Raw genomic sequence first — 15,241 nt, 5'->3', positions numbered from 1 at the left:
TTTGGAAACGAGCTAATTAGATGCAGTTTCAGGCTCTCCTGCTGGGATGACTATTGATATACGGAAGTAAAGTTTGGACTGTGCAAGTTGTCTCAGTCTTTAGGACCATGAAATTAGTCTGTAGTACCAAACTGGTCATGGGCATGATGATGATGGAACTCAACAAGAAGTCAGTGTTGTGCTCCATGGAGTTCATTCTGTCACAGCTCAGATTTCCCTGAGATGATACATAGCTATGGTTGTTTTTTTCCACCTCCCCTCTTGGTGTTGATCCTAGCTGTTGATACAAGCTGGCACCCTTGGTGACTACCGATTTCGATTTCCAAACCCCTCAAAATCATGAGTCCTTTTTGAATTTTGAAGTCTACTGACACAGACTCCTCTTGTTGGCCAGTGAAAGAAGACCAGAGATCTTTGATATCTGTGTGGAAAACCATGCACCCAAATTAGTCTAAAAAGTGTAGATACCAGCAAAATTGTGTGTGTGACAAAGAGGGAAGGGAATTCAGAACTAGACTCAAAGTCTGGTTGTAAACTATGCAAGAGCTTGCAGGCCTGCTGACAGGGAAAATTGTCTGTGTTTGCAGATCGCTTCCAAGCTAGTTATTACTTATGAAAGAAAAGCTAGGCATGGGAGTCAGTGAACAAAAGAAGGACATTTGCATGGACTTGCATTCAATTTACTTTGAGCAATTTAATCTGAGCATTCAAGCTTATTAACCTGCATGTTTGAAATATGTGAGCAGAATTAATGGATAAAGCTAGCATGGCTTAGGTACATACATTGTAGAAAGGGTACAAAAAAGCTTTGTCATTCTTACTGGTGCTGTAAGGTCATGTCTAATTTGTGCAAGACCTGCGTATAGGTTGGATTTTCATTGTGATTAAGTGACTCTGTTTTTAACTCATATTTTTAACATTAGCTAACCAGTGAAACAAAAGCAGTGGTAATAGTGGGGTGTGATATTTTTCCAATCGTTAGGCTACTTTTAGTAAAGCAACATACAAAAATCTAAAAAAATATTTTTCCTCTACGTAGACAAAGCTGAAGGAGGTACACCATTACATTCTCCTCCAGATCAACAATCCATCTGTTAAAGTGTCTGTGTTTTGACAGACATCAGTAGAAACTGTTTGGGGGAGAACTGCAAGACAATCTAATTCCCAGCTTTTATGGAATACCCCATTTAGCTCTTTTCAGTTTAACACAAGACTTACAATTCTTTAAACAAATGTCTGTGTATTTCTATATATATTCATGTATACTCTCTATGAATTCAAATGTGGGTATACACATATATGAAAAATAGAAAGATGAGGATGGATATAGGAAGAAAGAAAACACAGGTAGGTCATATGCATTATAGTTAGATAATACGCATGCTTCATTATAATATACATTAACCATTTGTGTATTTCTATACCACTCATAAGCAAGCAATGGAAGTCTTAGTTACGCTTTAAAATATCTTTTATTTTGAATGCTTCTGATTTTCAAGTCTAAATCATGGCTGAAAACAGATGGTCCATACGTTTCTATTGATTGAAAAATAGAGGTGCAGAAAGAATTCATTAGGAATTTTGGTTTTCATTTCAACAAGAATGGATCCAAAAATAGAAGTAAAATGGATCTTCAGGTATGCTGAATTGTTGTAGCACAGTTGATTTTAATGCAGTAATAATAATTCATACCAGGCAAGATTAATTAAAAATTCTAGTGAATAAAGCCTTTTTTTTTTCTGAGACTATAAGTATTACTAAGATTGCTGAGTCACTACTGCAAACTAACATCATGTTAAGATTGTTGCAGGACATAAATTATACAAGCCAGATTTCATCAAGTGTTACCAAGGGTGTCAATTCATCCATTAGAAGTGAAGTCAAGCAACCTGGCAGGACTACAGAAATGCTGTTCACCATTGAAGAGAAAAAAAATTGTACGGCCAAAGCTCAATTAGAGTTGAAGCTGGCCACTGTGGGGGACACTAAAAAGGGCATTTTAAAGTATATTTGCAGCAGATGGAGGATCAAAGGTAACACTGGTTTGTTACTTGATGAGGATGGTTGTCTCACAAAAAAGGACATAGATAAAGCAGAGATATTTGATGCTTTCTTTGCCTGTCTTCAATGCTGATGATGGTCTCTAGGGGTCACAGAGTTGGAGGACCATCACTGCAGTAATGACACAGAACTTCCAGTCAACCCTGAACCTGTGCAGGATTTGTTGCTCCAGATGAATGCACAGTAGTTTATGTTGCTCAATGGAATTCATCCCAGGGAGCAAAAAAAAGCTGACTAATGTCACTGTGAGACCTCTCTCAATTATTTTCCAGTGGTCTTGGGAATCTGGAGAGCTCCCAGTTAACTGGTAGCTGGCAAATGTTGAGTTTTCAAGAAGGGCTGGAAAGAAGATTCTGGTAATTACAGGCCCATTAGTCTCATTTCAGTGCCTGGTTATATTGTGGAGATTATTCTGGGAATTACGGAAAAGCACTTGAAAGACAGTGCAGTCACAGGTAACAGCTAACATGGGTTCACCAGGGGAAAGTACTGTTTAACAAACTTAATTTCCTTTTGCTGCAAGGTTACCCATCTAGTTGACCAACAGAATCCAGTTGATGTTATCTTTTTGGATTTCAGCCAAGATTTTGATACTGTTTCTTAGAGTATCCTTCTGGACAATGTGTCCCAGCATACAGCCAGACAAAACTATAATGTAATGGGTGAGCAATTCACTGATGGTTTGGGCGCAGAGGGTTATAGTAAATGAGCTGGCAGCCAGTCACCATGGGTATTTTGTAGGGATCCATCTTAGGACAAGTTTTCTTCAATGTCTTCATTAATAACTTGGGTACTGGTCTGGAAGGTATATTAAATAATTTTGCAAATGTCACTAAATTGAAGGGGAGGCCTTATGGCGGCTGCAGCTCCTCACAGGGAGTGGAGGGGCAGCACTGCGCTCTGCTCTCTTTGACAGCAACAGCATTTAGTTTCATTGGTTTCAGAGATGATTAACTATTTATTTCATTACTAGTGTAAAATTTTTGCTAAAACATATCAAGAATATTTATCTGTAAGTGATATCCTCTTCAGAATAACATTAACAGGATCCTACTAATGGAGGATACATTTTGACGTAAGGACAAGTAAATCAGTTTTCATTTTCTTATCGCTGATTTCACAAGGGCACAGTGGGACTGAGACACAACAATGTGGGTTCAGCAAATAACTAACTTTATAGAGCAGAGAATCTCAGTGGTATGTTGAGGCTGGTGGAGTGGGTATGTGTTCTCACTTTGTTAGTCCAGGCAGATTAGAGCTATCATTGCAAAGAGGGCAGAAGTTTTCCTACGGCTGCACTTTTAAGCTGTGAGTGGATAAAACAAAATTCAGCGAAGTCAGCTGGACTGTGTCTGTGTGGATACCTAATGTAATTGAACTGAAGCTGAAGAATGGGCATAAAGGAAGGCAAGGAGCCAAGGATTGGGGCTGAAAGGCAATAACTGAGCCTGTGAAGAGTGACAGTGGCAAAAAGAGAGATTGAACATAAATGATTCAGTGGGGAAGAGCAGTATGTGCTGGAAGGGATGAGGCAGGAAACAAGTGAAAAGGATGGAAATTAGACTTAGGAAGTAATATCTCTTCCTGTTAACACCGGTGATGGGATAGGAATAAAGATCCTGTTCCTATTTTAAAATATTTTAAGGTGCCATTGTCCTGAAGTAAACATGGGGATGTAACTTCTGCCTCATATAAGCACAGGAGCATCCCCCAGCCCCTCACTGTTTATTTCTCAGGCAGAAGAGGACTTCGTCATGTGTCAGGTTATTGTGTAATGAATTCTGAGCACCTCTTGGATGTCACTTGTCAGTGACTTAGCTATAAACAGGTTATCACAGCTGCTGCTGTTTTGGGGGAGGGTTGGGTTTGATCAGCTGTATTAGCCAAAACTGGTCACAGAGATTTTTTTTTAATATGCTCCCCATCATTGTGGCTGCGTTTGTGCAGGAGAGACAGACATGATGTTCCATGTGTGCTGTCCAGTGATTGTGTCTATGTGAAAAATGTATTGATATTCTGTTTTGCTTTCTTTGGCAGATGGACAAAAGAAAGTTCAAGAGGAATTTGACATAGACATGGATGCACCAGAGACAGAGCGGGCGGCGGTGGCAATACAGTCCCAGTTCAGGAAATTCCAGAAGAAAAAAGCGGGGTCCCAGTCCTAGCAGCTACCTTATAGCTGAAAGCAAAGTAACCCTGAAATGCTTTATCAAGAAAATGAGAAATATCACAAAGATGCATGTACAGAAATGATCAATATTTAAAGCCCCATTGGCAGATAATAAACCATAAGCTCTTGTGTGACTTCATCCCAGGTGTTTCACACCCATTATCCTCTGTAACTCACCATTTTACTTGATGTTGTAATAAAAAGTTAGGGTGAAGTAATTAAAGTGTCTGCCTTCATCTGTCGTTTCATATAAATCTAGCAAGCGCAGCGTTACAAATGAACCCAGCCCAGATGCCTATTTTCCTCTTCACTTAAAGCTTGGAGACATCACAGCACCGTATGTTACAAGGATTTTGCTGAGGGATGAAAGCATGTGCCTCAGCCCTGTTTGCCTCATTTGGAGAATTCCAGCTGCCAACCAAATGTAACAATAAAATCCTTTTCTCATAATAAGCTTAAAGTAAAAAGTTGCAGACAGAAGCTGACAGGAGGATAAGAGCTGTAGGAAACCACAGACATTTATTTGTGTCTTGCAATTATGCCAGTAAAGTGGCTTAAGTGGGGAAATTGTCACTGTCCTTCCTGTTTGAATGATAAAGTCCAGCTTGGACCACATTGACTGTTATGGAGGAAAAAAAGGAAAATCCAAGTTCAGATGTCTTTGGAAGTTGTTTTTTTTTTTTAATTTCTAAAAATAGAAGCTGACCCTCTGTGCTCTGTTCACTCTCCATCTAGTCAGTAACAATTTCTGTGCCATTTCTCTTATTTCCTATTGTTTGTAGTGTTTGATGAGTAAATCATAACAGACTCCCTGTCTCCATCTACACTATTTGTAATTTAAAGCGATTTTGCATGAAACCCTGTATCACTGTATTAGTCCAGTTTTTTATTAATAGAAAACAGCCACAGTGATGTTTCTTATATCGGGACATTTATTTTCTCCCTACTGTAAAAGGGCAGCAGAACAACTCCAGGCTAAACCCGAGTAAAAATCTTGCCTGGATTCACACTTGATCAGAAATTAGCAGCCTATATAAGGCACAGGGAATGTTCAGGAATGGTCTTCATGGTTTCTTGTAGACAGAAAACTGAGCTATTTAGATGGAGCAAACCGGGTATTCACTACACAGAGACATGGCCAAAATCCCACCCTCTTCTCAGTTTCAGCAGCAGGTGTAAGGGTCCCAGTAGGCACCTTCATCCCTGGGGAAATTAGAGACAGAAGTGTTTTCAGAAGGATTGGTGTTTGCAGCAATTCTCCAAGAAAGCAGCATGATCCTCACCTCCAGTCTGACAGAGATAGGTGTGCTGAGAGGTGGCAGTCTGCCTACTCTTAGCTAAACAGCCTGGAACTGAAACTGCTTCAGGTGTGAGAGATTTAGGTTTAATTTCCAGCTCTGTGTAGTGGCATTTGCTGTCTACTCTCCCACCTGCCAGGACATGACAGACGACAGAGCGTCAGGCTTCTCACATAAACTGGAAGCTACCACAGAGGGATAGGAATGGAGGGAAAGTGAAGATCTTATGCTGTGGCAATCACATCCCATATGTGGGATGTGGAGCAGTCACACCTTGGAGCAGTGATACTGAAAAGGTTCAAAGCTTTGAGTGAAAGTCAGGCTGCAAGACTGCAGTGGGACTTAGATGGATTAAGGCACTTAAAGCACTGGGCAGCCAATTTAGTGAGAAGCTAAAATGTGATAGCAGGCAGTAGAAACTCTGGTACCATGCTTATTCGGAGGAGCCCTCAGAGATATTGGGTAGAGAAAGTCTTATGGATCCTGTGGCAGTGCAGAAGTGATGTGCAGAGAGAGTGTGTGAGGTGTTCAATAAACACAGCAAGACTGGTCAGGAAATGACAGGATGTTTTTAGAACTTAATTCAGAGATAAGCCCCTAAATGCTGCCTTAGGCACCTTTGTCAGGCCTCGGCTGTGTGCATGACATACTACTGCACATCACTAGTAAAGTCAGAGTTCTTTGAGCCACAGCTGAGTGCTCCACTCCAGGAGAAGCATTGATTCTCTGTATTTAGGAATTTCACAGATAAACCTCAGACAACATTGCTGCTGTGCTTGAAGTGTAACTTATGGAGGCTACATATCCCCCCCCCTTATCATTCCCAGAGACTGCTCATCATCTAATAATCACCTTAGTATAATAATTGAAAAATTGTACTGGGTTTGGATTGCGTTGGTGTCATTTTGTTTAGATGAACATGTCTGTAATAAGGGACTACGTTTGCGTTCCGCATTATGTCATGTGAAATAGCATGAGCTCTGTAATAGCTATTTAATTGAATAAAAACTCTGGGTAAGCACTAGGCTTTTATATTTGATCTGACATTCCTTGGACTTAAATTTCCTACACAACAGGAATAATCATATGGTTGGGACACAGTGAAAGCAATTACTATATTGGAGCACAGCAACGAGGGCTGTTAGTAAATGAATTATGTCTCTTTCAGTAGCAGGGCTATTCTTTAATGCAAAGTTTAGAGTGCATCTTATAAATACAGTCTTAATATACAGCGAAATGTAATGAGGAAATAGTGAGCTCATACAATATTGGCTTTAATGGTGGCTGCCCTTGTCAGACAGTGTCCTTTTTATGAGACTCCTTGCATCACACATTCAGTTCATATTCCCAAAAGAAGAAAGCTTCCTCGCTCTCAAGTCTTTCTTTTCATCCTTTGTGTACAGCCAAGATGGCAATTTTAAATTTCCTTTCTTATTACTAACTCATACTTTTCTAAGATCTACCTGGGTATTAGGGATATGAGGGAAGGAGTTTGTTTCAACCAAGAGTTTCACTAAGATAGGAAAAAGAGAACGTTTACACATTGCAGGTATTGATTTGAGTCTTTAACTTCCAGACATTAACCAAGCTTTCTAGTTCACTGGCAGTACGTAGTTGGGAGTTACCAAGTCATGAAAAGCAAGATTTAAATTAGGTGGATATCTGTGCTGAAATCCCACCACTTCCTGTAGGTAACACGAAAGATCATTCAGAACAGCACGTATTAAGGAAACAGGGTTATGACTCTCAACATGTACACCCACGCCCTCCCCACACACATCTGTTTCTGCTCCAAATTACGTATCAGATTGTCCCAAAAGAAAATAACCTATGCTTGAATAATCAGAACAATTACCCGAGCATTCGATAGCTCTTGTTCACATCATTGCCTGGACCGTGAAAGCAACCTATAAAGCTGAACAACAAAGGAGTCTATTAGAAAAAGAGAAACACCATTGGAAGGAACAAGAATGGTGACATTAAAAAAAACTAAAGGACATGAATTCTATCAAATTAAATACAGAAAGGTGAGCCAAAAACCAGCCTGCATCTTGCAGCTATAACTTTTTTTGAACTCTTCTCTGACTACTAGCCTACTGGAGGACTATGGGGATGTGGGGAACCTGAGGTCTTGCAGAAAGTAGAAATTCATCTTGCATTGACACTAGCAGCAGAAGCTCCCACAACAGGGTTTTTTCTTTTTTTTTTTTAAATGATGTATCAACCTGAGGAATTCATTGTCAAACTAAAATGTTAGGAGGACAGAGCTTGTAGTAAACTGACAAAATGAATAATAACAGACTGCTGGGTAACGGGTGAGATTCACCTGCATCTTCTAGAGGAACTCATAAAGAGCAGCTGTTATGGGTAACCTTTGCCTCACGCTGGGAAATAAGCTGTGGCAAATTAACAACAGATTTTAGAAGGGTTTCTAGGAAGGTTTGGGGATTTTACAAGGACTGTCTTTATAGGTAAGTGTAGAGAAACTGTGGTGTGCCATCATGCAACCTTAATACACTAACACTTGCCTCCGTGAGGCCACAGCAGGAGTGGACTCCGGCTCCCTGCAGACCTGCCATGAGCCCTTGGCCCACCAGAAGGTCACAAACGCTGTGGAAATAAGCACACTTCCATCCTTCTGGTTTTGTGCCCTCTGTTACCCAAGTGGTGTACAATGCAGATCAAAACAAGCCTGGGTCAGCCTTTGCAGCTGTACGGTAGGGCAGAGGAGTCATAGAATCATAGGATCACCAAAGTTGGAAAAGACCTGAAAGATCATCCAGTCCAACCTATGCAGCAGTCCCTATGCAGCAGCCATCTCTCTGGAGATGGTATGACCCTGCCGAGTTGTGGGTGCTGTATCTTATGCCTTAGTTATTGCAAAGATCACTCCAAGCAGGTCTGGGCAGAGTGTGAGTTCCTTACTGGGTAGGACAATGAGGAATTTCCACCAAGCTCTCTTGTTGGGTGTTAGCAGCAGCTGAGAAATCTGTTTCAGCCAACAAGCAATAACTCAGCTTGTACAACAGCCTTCTGGAAATTGTTCTAAAGCACAGTAGCCAATACGCAGCTGTGCAAACGTGCAAGTAAAAGCATTTACAGCAGTATGAAAAAGAGAAGGAAGGGTGACAGGGAGGTACTGGAGCAAAAGGGGAGCGTGTTTGGGAAAAGAGAATAAAAGACATCTCTGCTGAAACACTCTGAGTCATCTGAAGGTGTTTTCTATTCAGCTCAGGTAATTTTTTGTTGTTTCATTCTTATGTGCAGCCTGCTCTCTGCCAACTTCTTCCCAGCGCATCACACATTCTGTCACAGCCATGTCACTGCACTTAGCACTGACTGAAGAGCTGGTGTGATGGGGCAGTGGAATCTAACTACCCTCAAAATCAGGAGTTCGGGGGCCACTGAACAGACTTCATGTCCACGTCCCTCACAGTGAACCCTCACATTTGTTTTTATTCCAGGGATAACACCGTAAAGAAGCAAAGCCTCTTCAAAGCAAAGTTGCCATGGAAAGGTATGTATGCACTCCATTGAATCTTGGTCATGGTCACACACCATGCACAATCATGGTCCCTGCTTGGCTACCTCAGAAAACCAGCTGGAGCATGTCACAATTCATTGGTCATGAAAGCCAAAGCTTGAGGGGATATGTGTGGAAGAGGGAGGAAATGGTACTCAGCTACACCATATAATGGCCTATAGGGGGGACATGGCTATCTTGTCCTAGGTGATGCAGAACCTGAGGCCTCTGCATCTGAGGAGGCATCTTAGGTACACTCTGCTACCCTCAGTTATTACCTGCCAGATCCTATTTTAGAGCTCGCAATTGTCTGTGGAAATTTCTGGAATAAAGTCAGTACAGCTGTATCACCACTGAAGACCACTTAAACTAGTTTGCTTGATATTTCCTTAAAACCCATTAGCCAGCAGATGCTTTGCAGCAAGGAGAAGCTCACTAAGGTGTCTGCTGAAAGTCAACAGTGAACTCTAAAAGATATTTAGGCTCCAGTGTCATCTCAGCGCCATAAGACGATGCAGTCATTCCTCTATATCCATTATCAACAATCTACCACTCAAAAATTTGAACCATTTTAAGTTCCCTTAAGTTTCCCTGAAGAACCCCTTAAGCTCCCTTTAAGGACCTTTAAAATTCTTTACTGTGAGAGTGGTGAGGCTGCCCAGAGAGGTTGTGGATGCCCTGTCCCTGGAGGTGTTCAAGGCCAGGATGGATGGGGCCCTGGGCAGCCTGGTCTAGTATTAAATGGGGAGGTTGCCAGCCTTGCCTATGGCAGGGGGTTGGAGCTTGATGACCCTTGATGAAAATCATGCAATGCACACCATTCCGTGATTCTATCACCTGATCTAAAATCTCTTTGAATGTGGTAATCACAAGTCCCAGGAGAGGTCTGGAATGGCCCATTATTTAGTTGCCTCAGTAAGGGATACGACAAATGGACTAATCTAAATGCTTTTTGTTTCTATATCAGCTTTAAGCTGCACACTATACATACACTCAAAGCATGATGGAGAAAACCAGGATAAAGTGTTCTTACTGTGATAAAATTAATATTAGATACCTATTCACTATAAATATTCAAACACATATATCCTTCCCTATCTACAATCTCCATCATGCAAACATAATTGTTGTTTTATACAATAAAGACCATCTTCACAGTGAAAAGGTAAAAAGAGTAGCCATGCCACTTCCAATCTGTTAAGATCTAGTCATGAATGGATTATTTAGTCCAACTCCTAAATTGTGATAACACTTTTTTTTTAATTATCCCTGAACTCTCCCTTACAGATGGTCTCCTGCCTTTCAGTATCTGTAGCAATGGAGATTCTAAAACCTTCCTTGACAGCGTGTTCTGTGGCTGAACTTTTCTTAAAGCTTTTGAGTTTTGTTTATATTTAACCCAAATCTCCTCTCCTGCCACTTCAGTTATTCCAAATCACCTATGCCCACTTGTAGGCCTCCTATATTTAAACTTTTAAACCATTTTTGTTATTCTCCTTTGAACTCTGCCAATTTATCTGTGTGCCTGAACTGAAACGCAGCCATCCAAATTAGACTTCACCAATGTCAAGCACAGCAGAATAATTATCTTGACTATCTTACAAGCAACAGTCCCCATACCACAAATCTAGACAGCTCTTGGCATTTCCTGTGACAGCATTATTTTGTTGGCTTAGAACCAAAACATCATTTCCTAGGAATCTGAAGCCTCTCTGTGATCTCTCTGTCTAGTCTTTCCCTTCCCTTATATGAATATCCCATTTTTTAAAGAGACTATACTGACTGTAAAACACCTTTAAGTTTATGGCCTCACTGTACCTCTGCAATATGAGAACGATACAGAAATTCATGTAGATGTCCTTATGCAAATCGGGCAGGAACTGTAACTGGTTCAGACTTTTTTGTGCTTCTCCATTTCCCATTAATAAATTATTACAATCAGGTGCAAAGGCTTCAATAATCTCTAAATCTACCTTTTTTTTGGAAGCTTAGAAGAGGTTTAAATGAATTCCTATTTTATTCTAAAAAGTTAGCTTGCCTTTACTTGCTATGTCCAATTATTTGATAAGAAAAGTCTGCATATCTTATCTAAAAATAGGCCTTGAAATAAGCCTGAGGACTCTTGCCCCTTCTCAGTGCATTATGTTTTAATGCAAAGTTAAACTGATGCTATTACTCACATTTGGTAGTAGCTTCCACCATAAATACTCCCACTGAAGATTTCAGGACTAACGTGACAGAGGGAGGGAGCATGAGGAGATGACACTTTGCCTCATCAAGAACACAAAGCACAGTGACTTTCTGAACTTCGTCTGCAACTTTCAGCAAAGTGATATCACCCTTTTTCTTCTTGGGAGCCACATCCACATTTAATATATACTGAGTGACACAAAAATAACCTGCAGTATAGTGGCAATAATGAAACATTGCAATGATAATAATTACAGCACAGGAAACAGGGGCATGTTGCTTAACACTGTGACATTTCACCTAAAGGCATTAAAATGGCTCATACCATGCACACATGCTTTGTGCAGCACAGGCTTACCTACAGTCCTTCTCTGGGTGTAGCCAATCCCAGTTGTGGTGATGGCATTAAGCTGGCTGCTTTTGGCACCAGGGGCCTTGGTGGTCATATCCTGAAGAGCACTGGCTCCCACAGAACCAGACAAGGGAAATGTGTTTGGTGTCCACTATCATTTGGATATCATTTGGAGGTATAGGATCAGCTTTGTAGGAATACAAAATTTTTTGTTGTTTTATCTGAGATTTTCAAATAATTACATGAAACTTCTCACAATCCTGTTCAGCCTTGAGGCAGGACTAGCTTGAAGGATAATTTGAGACCTGACTAACACACATCTGCTTGCCTGGCTGGAAAGATGCCTAAACCAAGCAGGCAAACCTTACTGCCAAAACAACAGGCAGCTCAGAAACAAGTTCCACCACCAGACCTTTTGTTTGACTCGGCCACTGGGTGGTGGAATCAATACACCTCCTTAAAGCCCTGAATGGTTCCAACAGCAATCAACCCTTCTTGAGCTACAGTGATTGAAGAAGAGAAAGAAGTGGATGCAGTGGTGGGAGACAGTAGCAAAGCATGGTGACAAGGCTGAGAGGAGGAGGGTTTTATAGTGGAAAGGAATATGGGAAAGGTGAAGGGAACATAAATAATGACAACGCAGTAAGGAAGAGGTAGAGAGTGTGGGTAGAGAATTAGATAAGAAGGGTAGCTGGAAGGGGAAAAGTGGCAGGGAAGGGAGCAAGCTGCTTGATGTTGAAGAGCTGGAGTATTTCATTCCCCACTCACTCTTTTGCTCATATAATGAATTACTTTGATATTTCCCATTCAGTTATGCAAAACTAAAGGGTGTAGTGTTGTCTTCGGGGGATACCTGAGCATCGACACTGAGGCATTGCAATGTGTTTCAAGTTATGCAAGGCAATTGGCAGGCTTATAGGAATCACAGCTGTGCTGTATGAGTTCTGTCTTAGAGTTAAAAATAAAAATATCAGTGTTTGATCAGCCATCCTGCAGTTTGCCCTCCAAACTTTCCTCTGACATATGGTACGTACAGTCCCGGGAGAATCTGTGAAACATCTCTTGCACCTAGGATTTAAAAGGGAATTGAGAGACATTGTATTTGAAGAAATTAAAATCGTTGTTTAAGAGGGAAAGGCAATTCTTTTCCCCCCACCAGAATTCTTCTGTTGCCAATATTCCCCTGATGATAGAGGTTTTTATTCTGCAATGGATAGGGTAAGGCAATCAATTGTTTTTTATCCGGCAAATGGAAAGGGATAAAGCACAATTTGGAGGTAAGTAAACTCAGAAGTCACTTTCCTCTCAGCATTAACTCATGTCTCAATGGACATTAGACCTGTGCTTATTGAAAGACACATTATTGCTTGGGATGCTGGGATAGAACACAAACTCCAGCTTGTAGACATCTGCTGCATAGCAAAAAGATGATCAGCTCCTCTGTTTATGTGGATGCACACAAGGAGAAAACATTCATTAAGCACCGTATTCTATATACTTTTATACAGAAGTAGTAAAAGCTATTTTTATAGTTAAATGAACACTTTCCCATAGAGGTTACTGTTCTCTTAGCATGACAGAGATACCTGCACGTTTTTCATTGTTATGTATGTACATGAGTTAGAGCCTTTTATATGAATTAAATGTCCATTATCCTGAATCTGTGCATTGCAATTGAAACTCTGCAGGCTCTGCTGTCAATAAGACTAAATTAAATAAGCAATATTCAGTAGTATTTATAGCTCCAAGGCTTCAAGGTTAAGGCTAGAAACAAAGAAAAGTGCAAAAGAATAAGGGAAATCCTGAAAGCATCCAGTCAGAAGAAGAATTCTCTTGAGTAACATTTTTGCCTGCGTAGAGGCAGACTTTGATGAAACACACACAAAGTACTGAATGTCACTTTTTCATATGCACAGCATTTCTTCAGTGCCAGTGCACAGTCAGAGCTCCAGCTCAAACATTCCAGAAGTGTGCAGCTGGCATACAGGAAAGTAGGAAAACTGGGGAACAGCCCTGACCTCCACTGCGTGACCTGCACTTACACCATGTCTGCCCTTGAGTTGCATTTGCACTGTGAGCCATCATGCTGCACACCCAGTCCGGAGCAGGGAGCTGGGCTGAGGGTTACAGTACAAGGGAAGATATGAGATAGAAGTGTTGGATCAGCCAATACAGAGCCTACCAATAGTCCCCTCTTGCTCTTGGCTACAACAGCAAGCTGGACAGCCCATGGCTGATGGGCCCCATCAGCCAAGGACTCCTCATCCTCCCTTGAGAAACAGCTTTAGTGAGGTGTTCCCACCCAGCAAGGCTTGATTGATAACAAAACAGATCGCAAAATGTGCGTGTGGGGAATGGATTGCTTCACCAAAATAGATATTCATCAGAAAACCTTGAAGATATCACCCAACATCCTTTGCAATTCCCAGAGCAGCAGCCCGCTTACCAATTCTGGCAAGTCCTAATTCTCTGCCTTGGAAATAGCTGACAATACATAGGTGATGGATTTAATGCTTGCAGAATGCCACTGAAAAGAAAATGCTTTATATCTTGAGAATATAAAATCACATAGTCAAGGGAGACCCAGTTACACAGAAGTTTGATTTCTCAGCTATTGCAAAACTTTTGGGGAGTGCCAGAACCATTGTGGCTCATACAGGAATGCATTTGTGTTGCTTTTCCTTTGCCCTAGCCACTAAATTTCATTCCCTGTAGATTTTCATGCTGTTTCTTGCTAAAATGTTCTCAGATGAACAGCTCTTCCCTTGATACACTACCCATAAGGCGTGCTCGGGTTGCTGGAAACAACATTATTATTTTTAGAAAATAGGCTGAGGATTCTGATGCAAATCAGTGTTTACTTTTGTTTGCATGCTTTAGGCTATGCTATTCCCTCTTGTGAATCCATTTTCCTGTGCTCCGTCAGCAGTAATATTTGCTACATGAGATGATTAGTCCAGGTAAATTAACTCCCTTCATTTGCCTCTTCTCAGACATAAACTTACCTGTTGATTTACACCTGTTGTCTGCTCTTAGCAGCTATGGGCACCTGCATTATTGACCATAAGACAAATATTATTCTAAACGTTATTTTCCAATTTGATAATAGCTGAAAAAACAGCCCTTTTTTGTTGTTTTTGTTTGTTTGTTTTCTCCTTATACTATAAGTCAGATTAAAATGAAAGCAAGGCCTGTCAAGCTTATGTAAAACTAGGTAGGAATTCAAACAGTATTATTTTTTATGTTTTTAAGTTTACTGTAGTTTCAGGGGTTGACATTTACAAAAGCAAGTACCATTTGAAGTCACTGGCACTTATGCGCTTTAATCTCCTGGGTGCTTTTGAAGATCTTTTGCAGACTGTATAAGTGTGCTATATTCAGTTGCAACAATTTTGTGATGGATGAAGTATCTGTCAAGCAGGGAGGCTGAACACCAGCTCTCTTCGCACTGCATTTCAGTGTTATTACTAAGCTCTCAACTAGAGCAAAATCAATCTGATTTAATTTGTATCAGCTCCCAGTTATTAGCCACCCATTTATAAGCCTGACTGCAGTGCCATCTGACTGCTTTCATGATACCTCAGTTGCATCAAAAATGAGAATCATTTTTGTCTTGCTGTATACCTGCACCTACTAGCATTTGTGTA

The 15,241-nt window shown here is 40.8% G+C and overlaps 1 protein-coding gene across 1 annotated transcript in view; it reads left to right on the top strand.

Moving 5' to 3' along the window:
- Window positions 1-4,449, top strand: part of PCP4 (Purkinje cell protein 4) — a 51,936-nt gene extending 47,487 nt beyond the window's left edge. The window contains exon 3 of the mRNA XM_042867498.1: window positions 4,099-4,449. Within this exon, the coding sequence (XP_042723432.1) occupies window positions 4,099-4,226 (128 nt within the window). The 3' untranslated portion in view covers window positions 4,227-4,449. The remainder of the gene's footprint in view (window positions 1-4,098) is intronic.
- The last annotated feature ends 10,792 nt before the right edge of the window (window positions 4,450-15,241 follow it).

Source organism: Lagopus leucura, unplaced genomic scaffold (genome assembly GCF_019238085.1).
Source record: "Lagopus leucura isolate 7727_CA_CO unplaced genomic scaffold, USGS_WTPT01 Super-Scaffold_100001, whole genome shotgun sequence".
In the NCBI taxonomy this organism is placed as follows: Eukaryota; Metazoa; Chordata; class Aves; order Galliformes; family Phasianidae; genus Lagopus; species Lagopus leucura.
The sequence above is the reverse complement of the archived record's forward strand: the minus strand, read 5'-3'. Positions and strand labels throughout refer to the sequence as shown.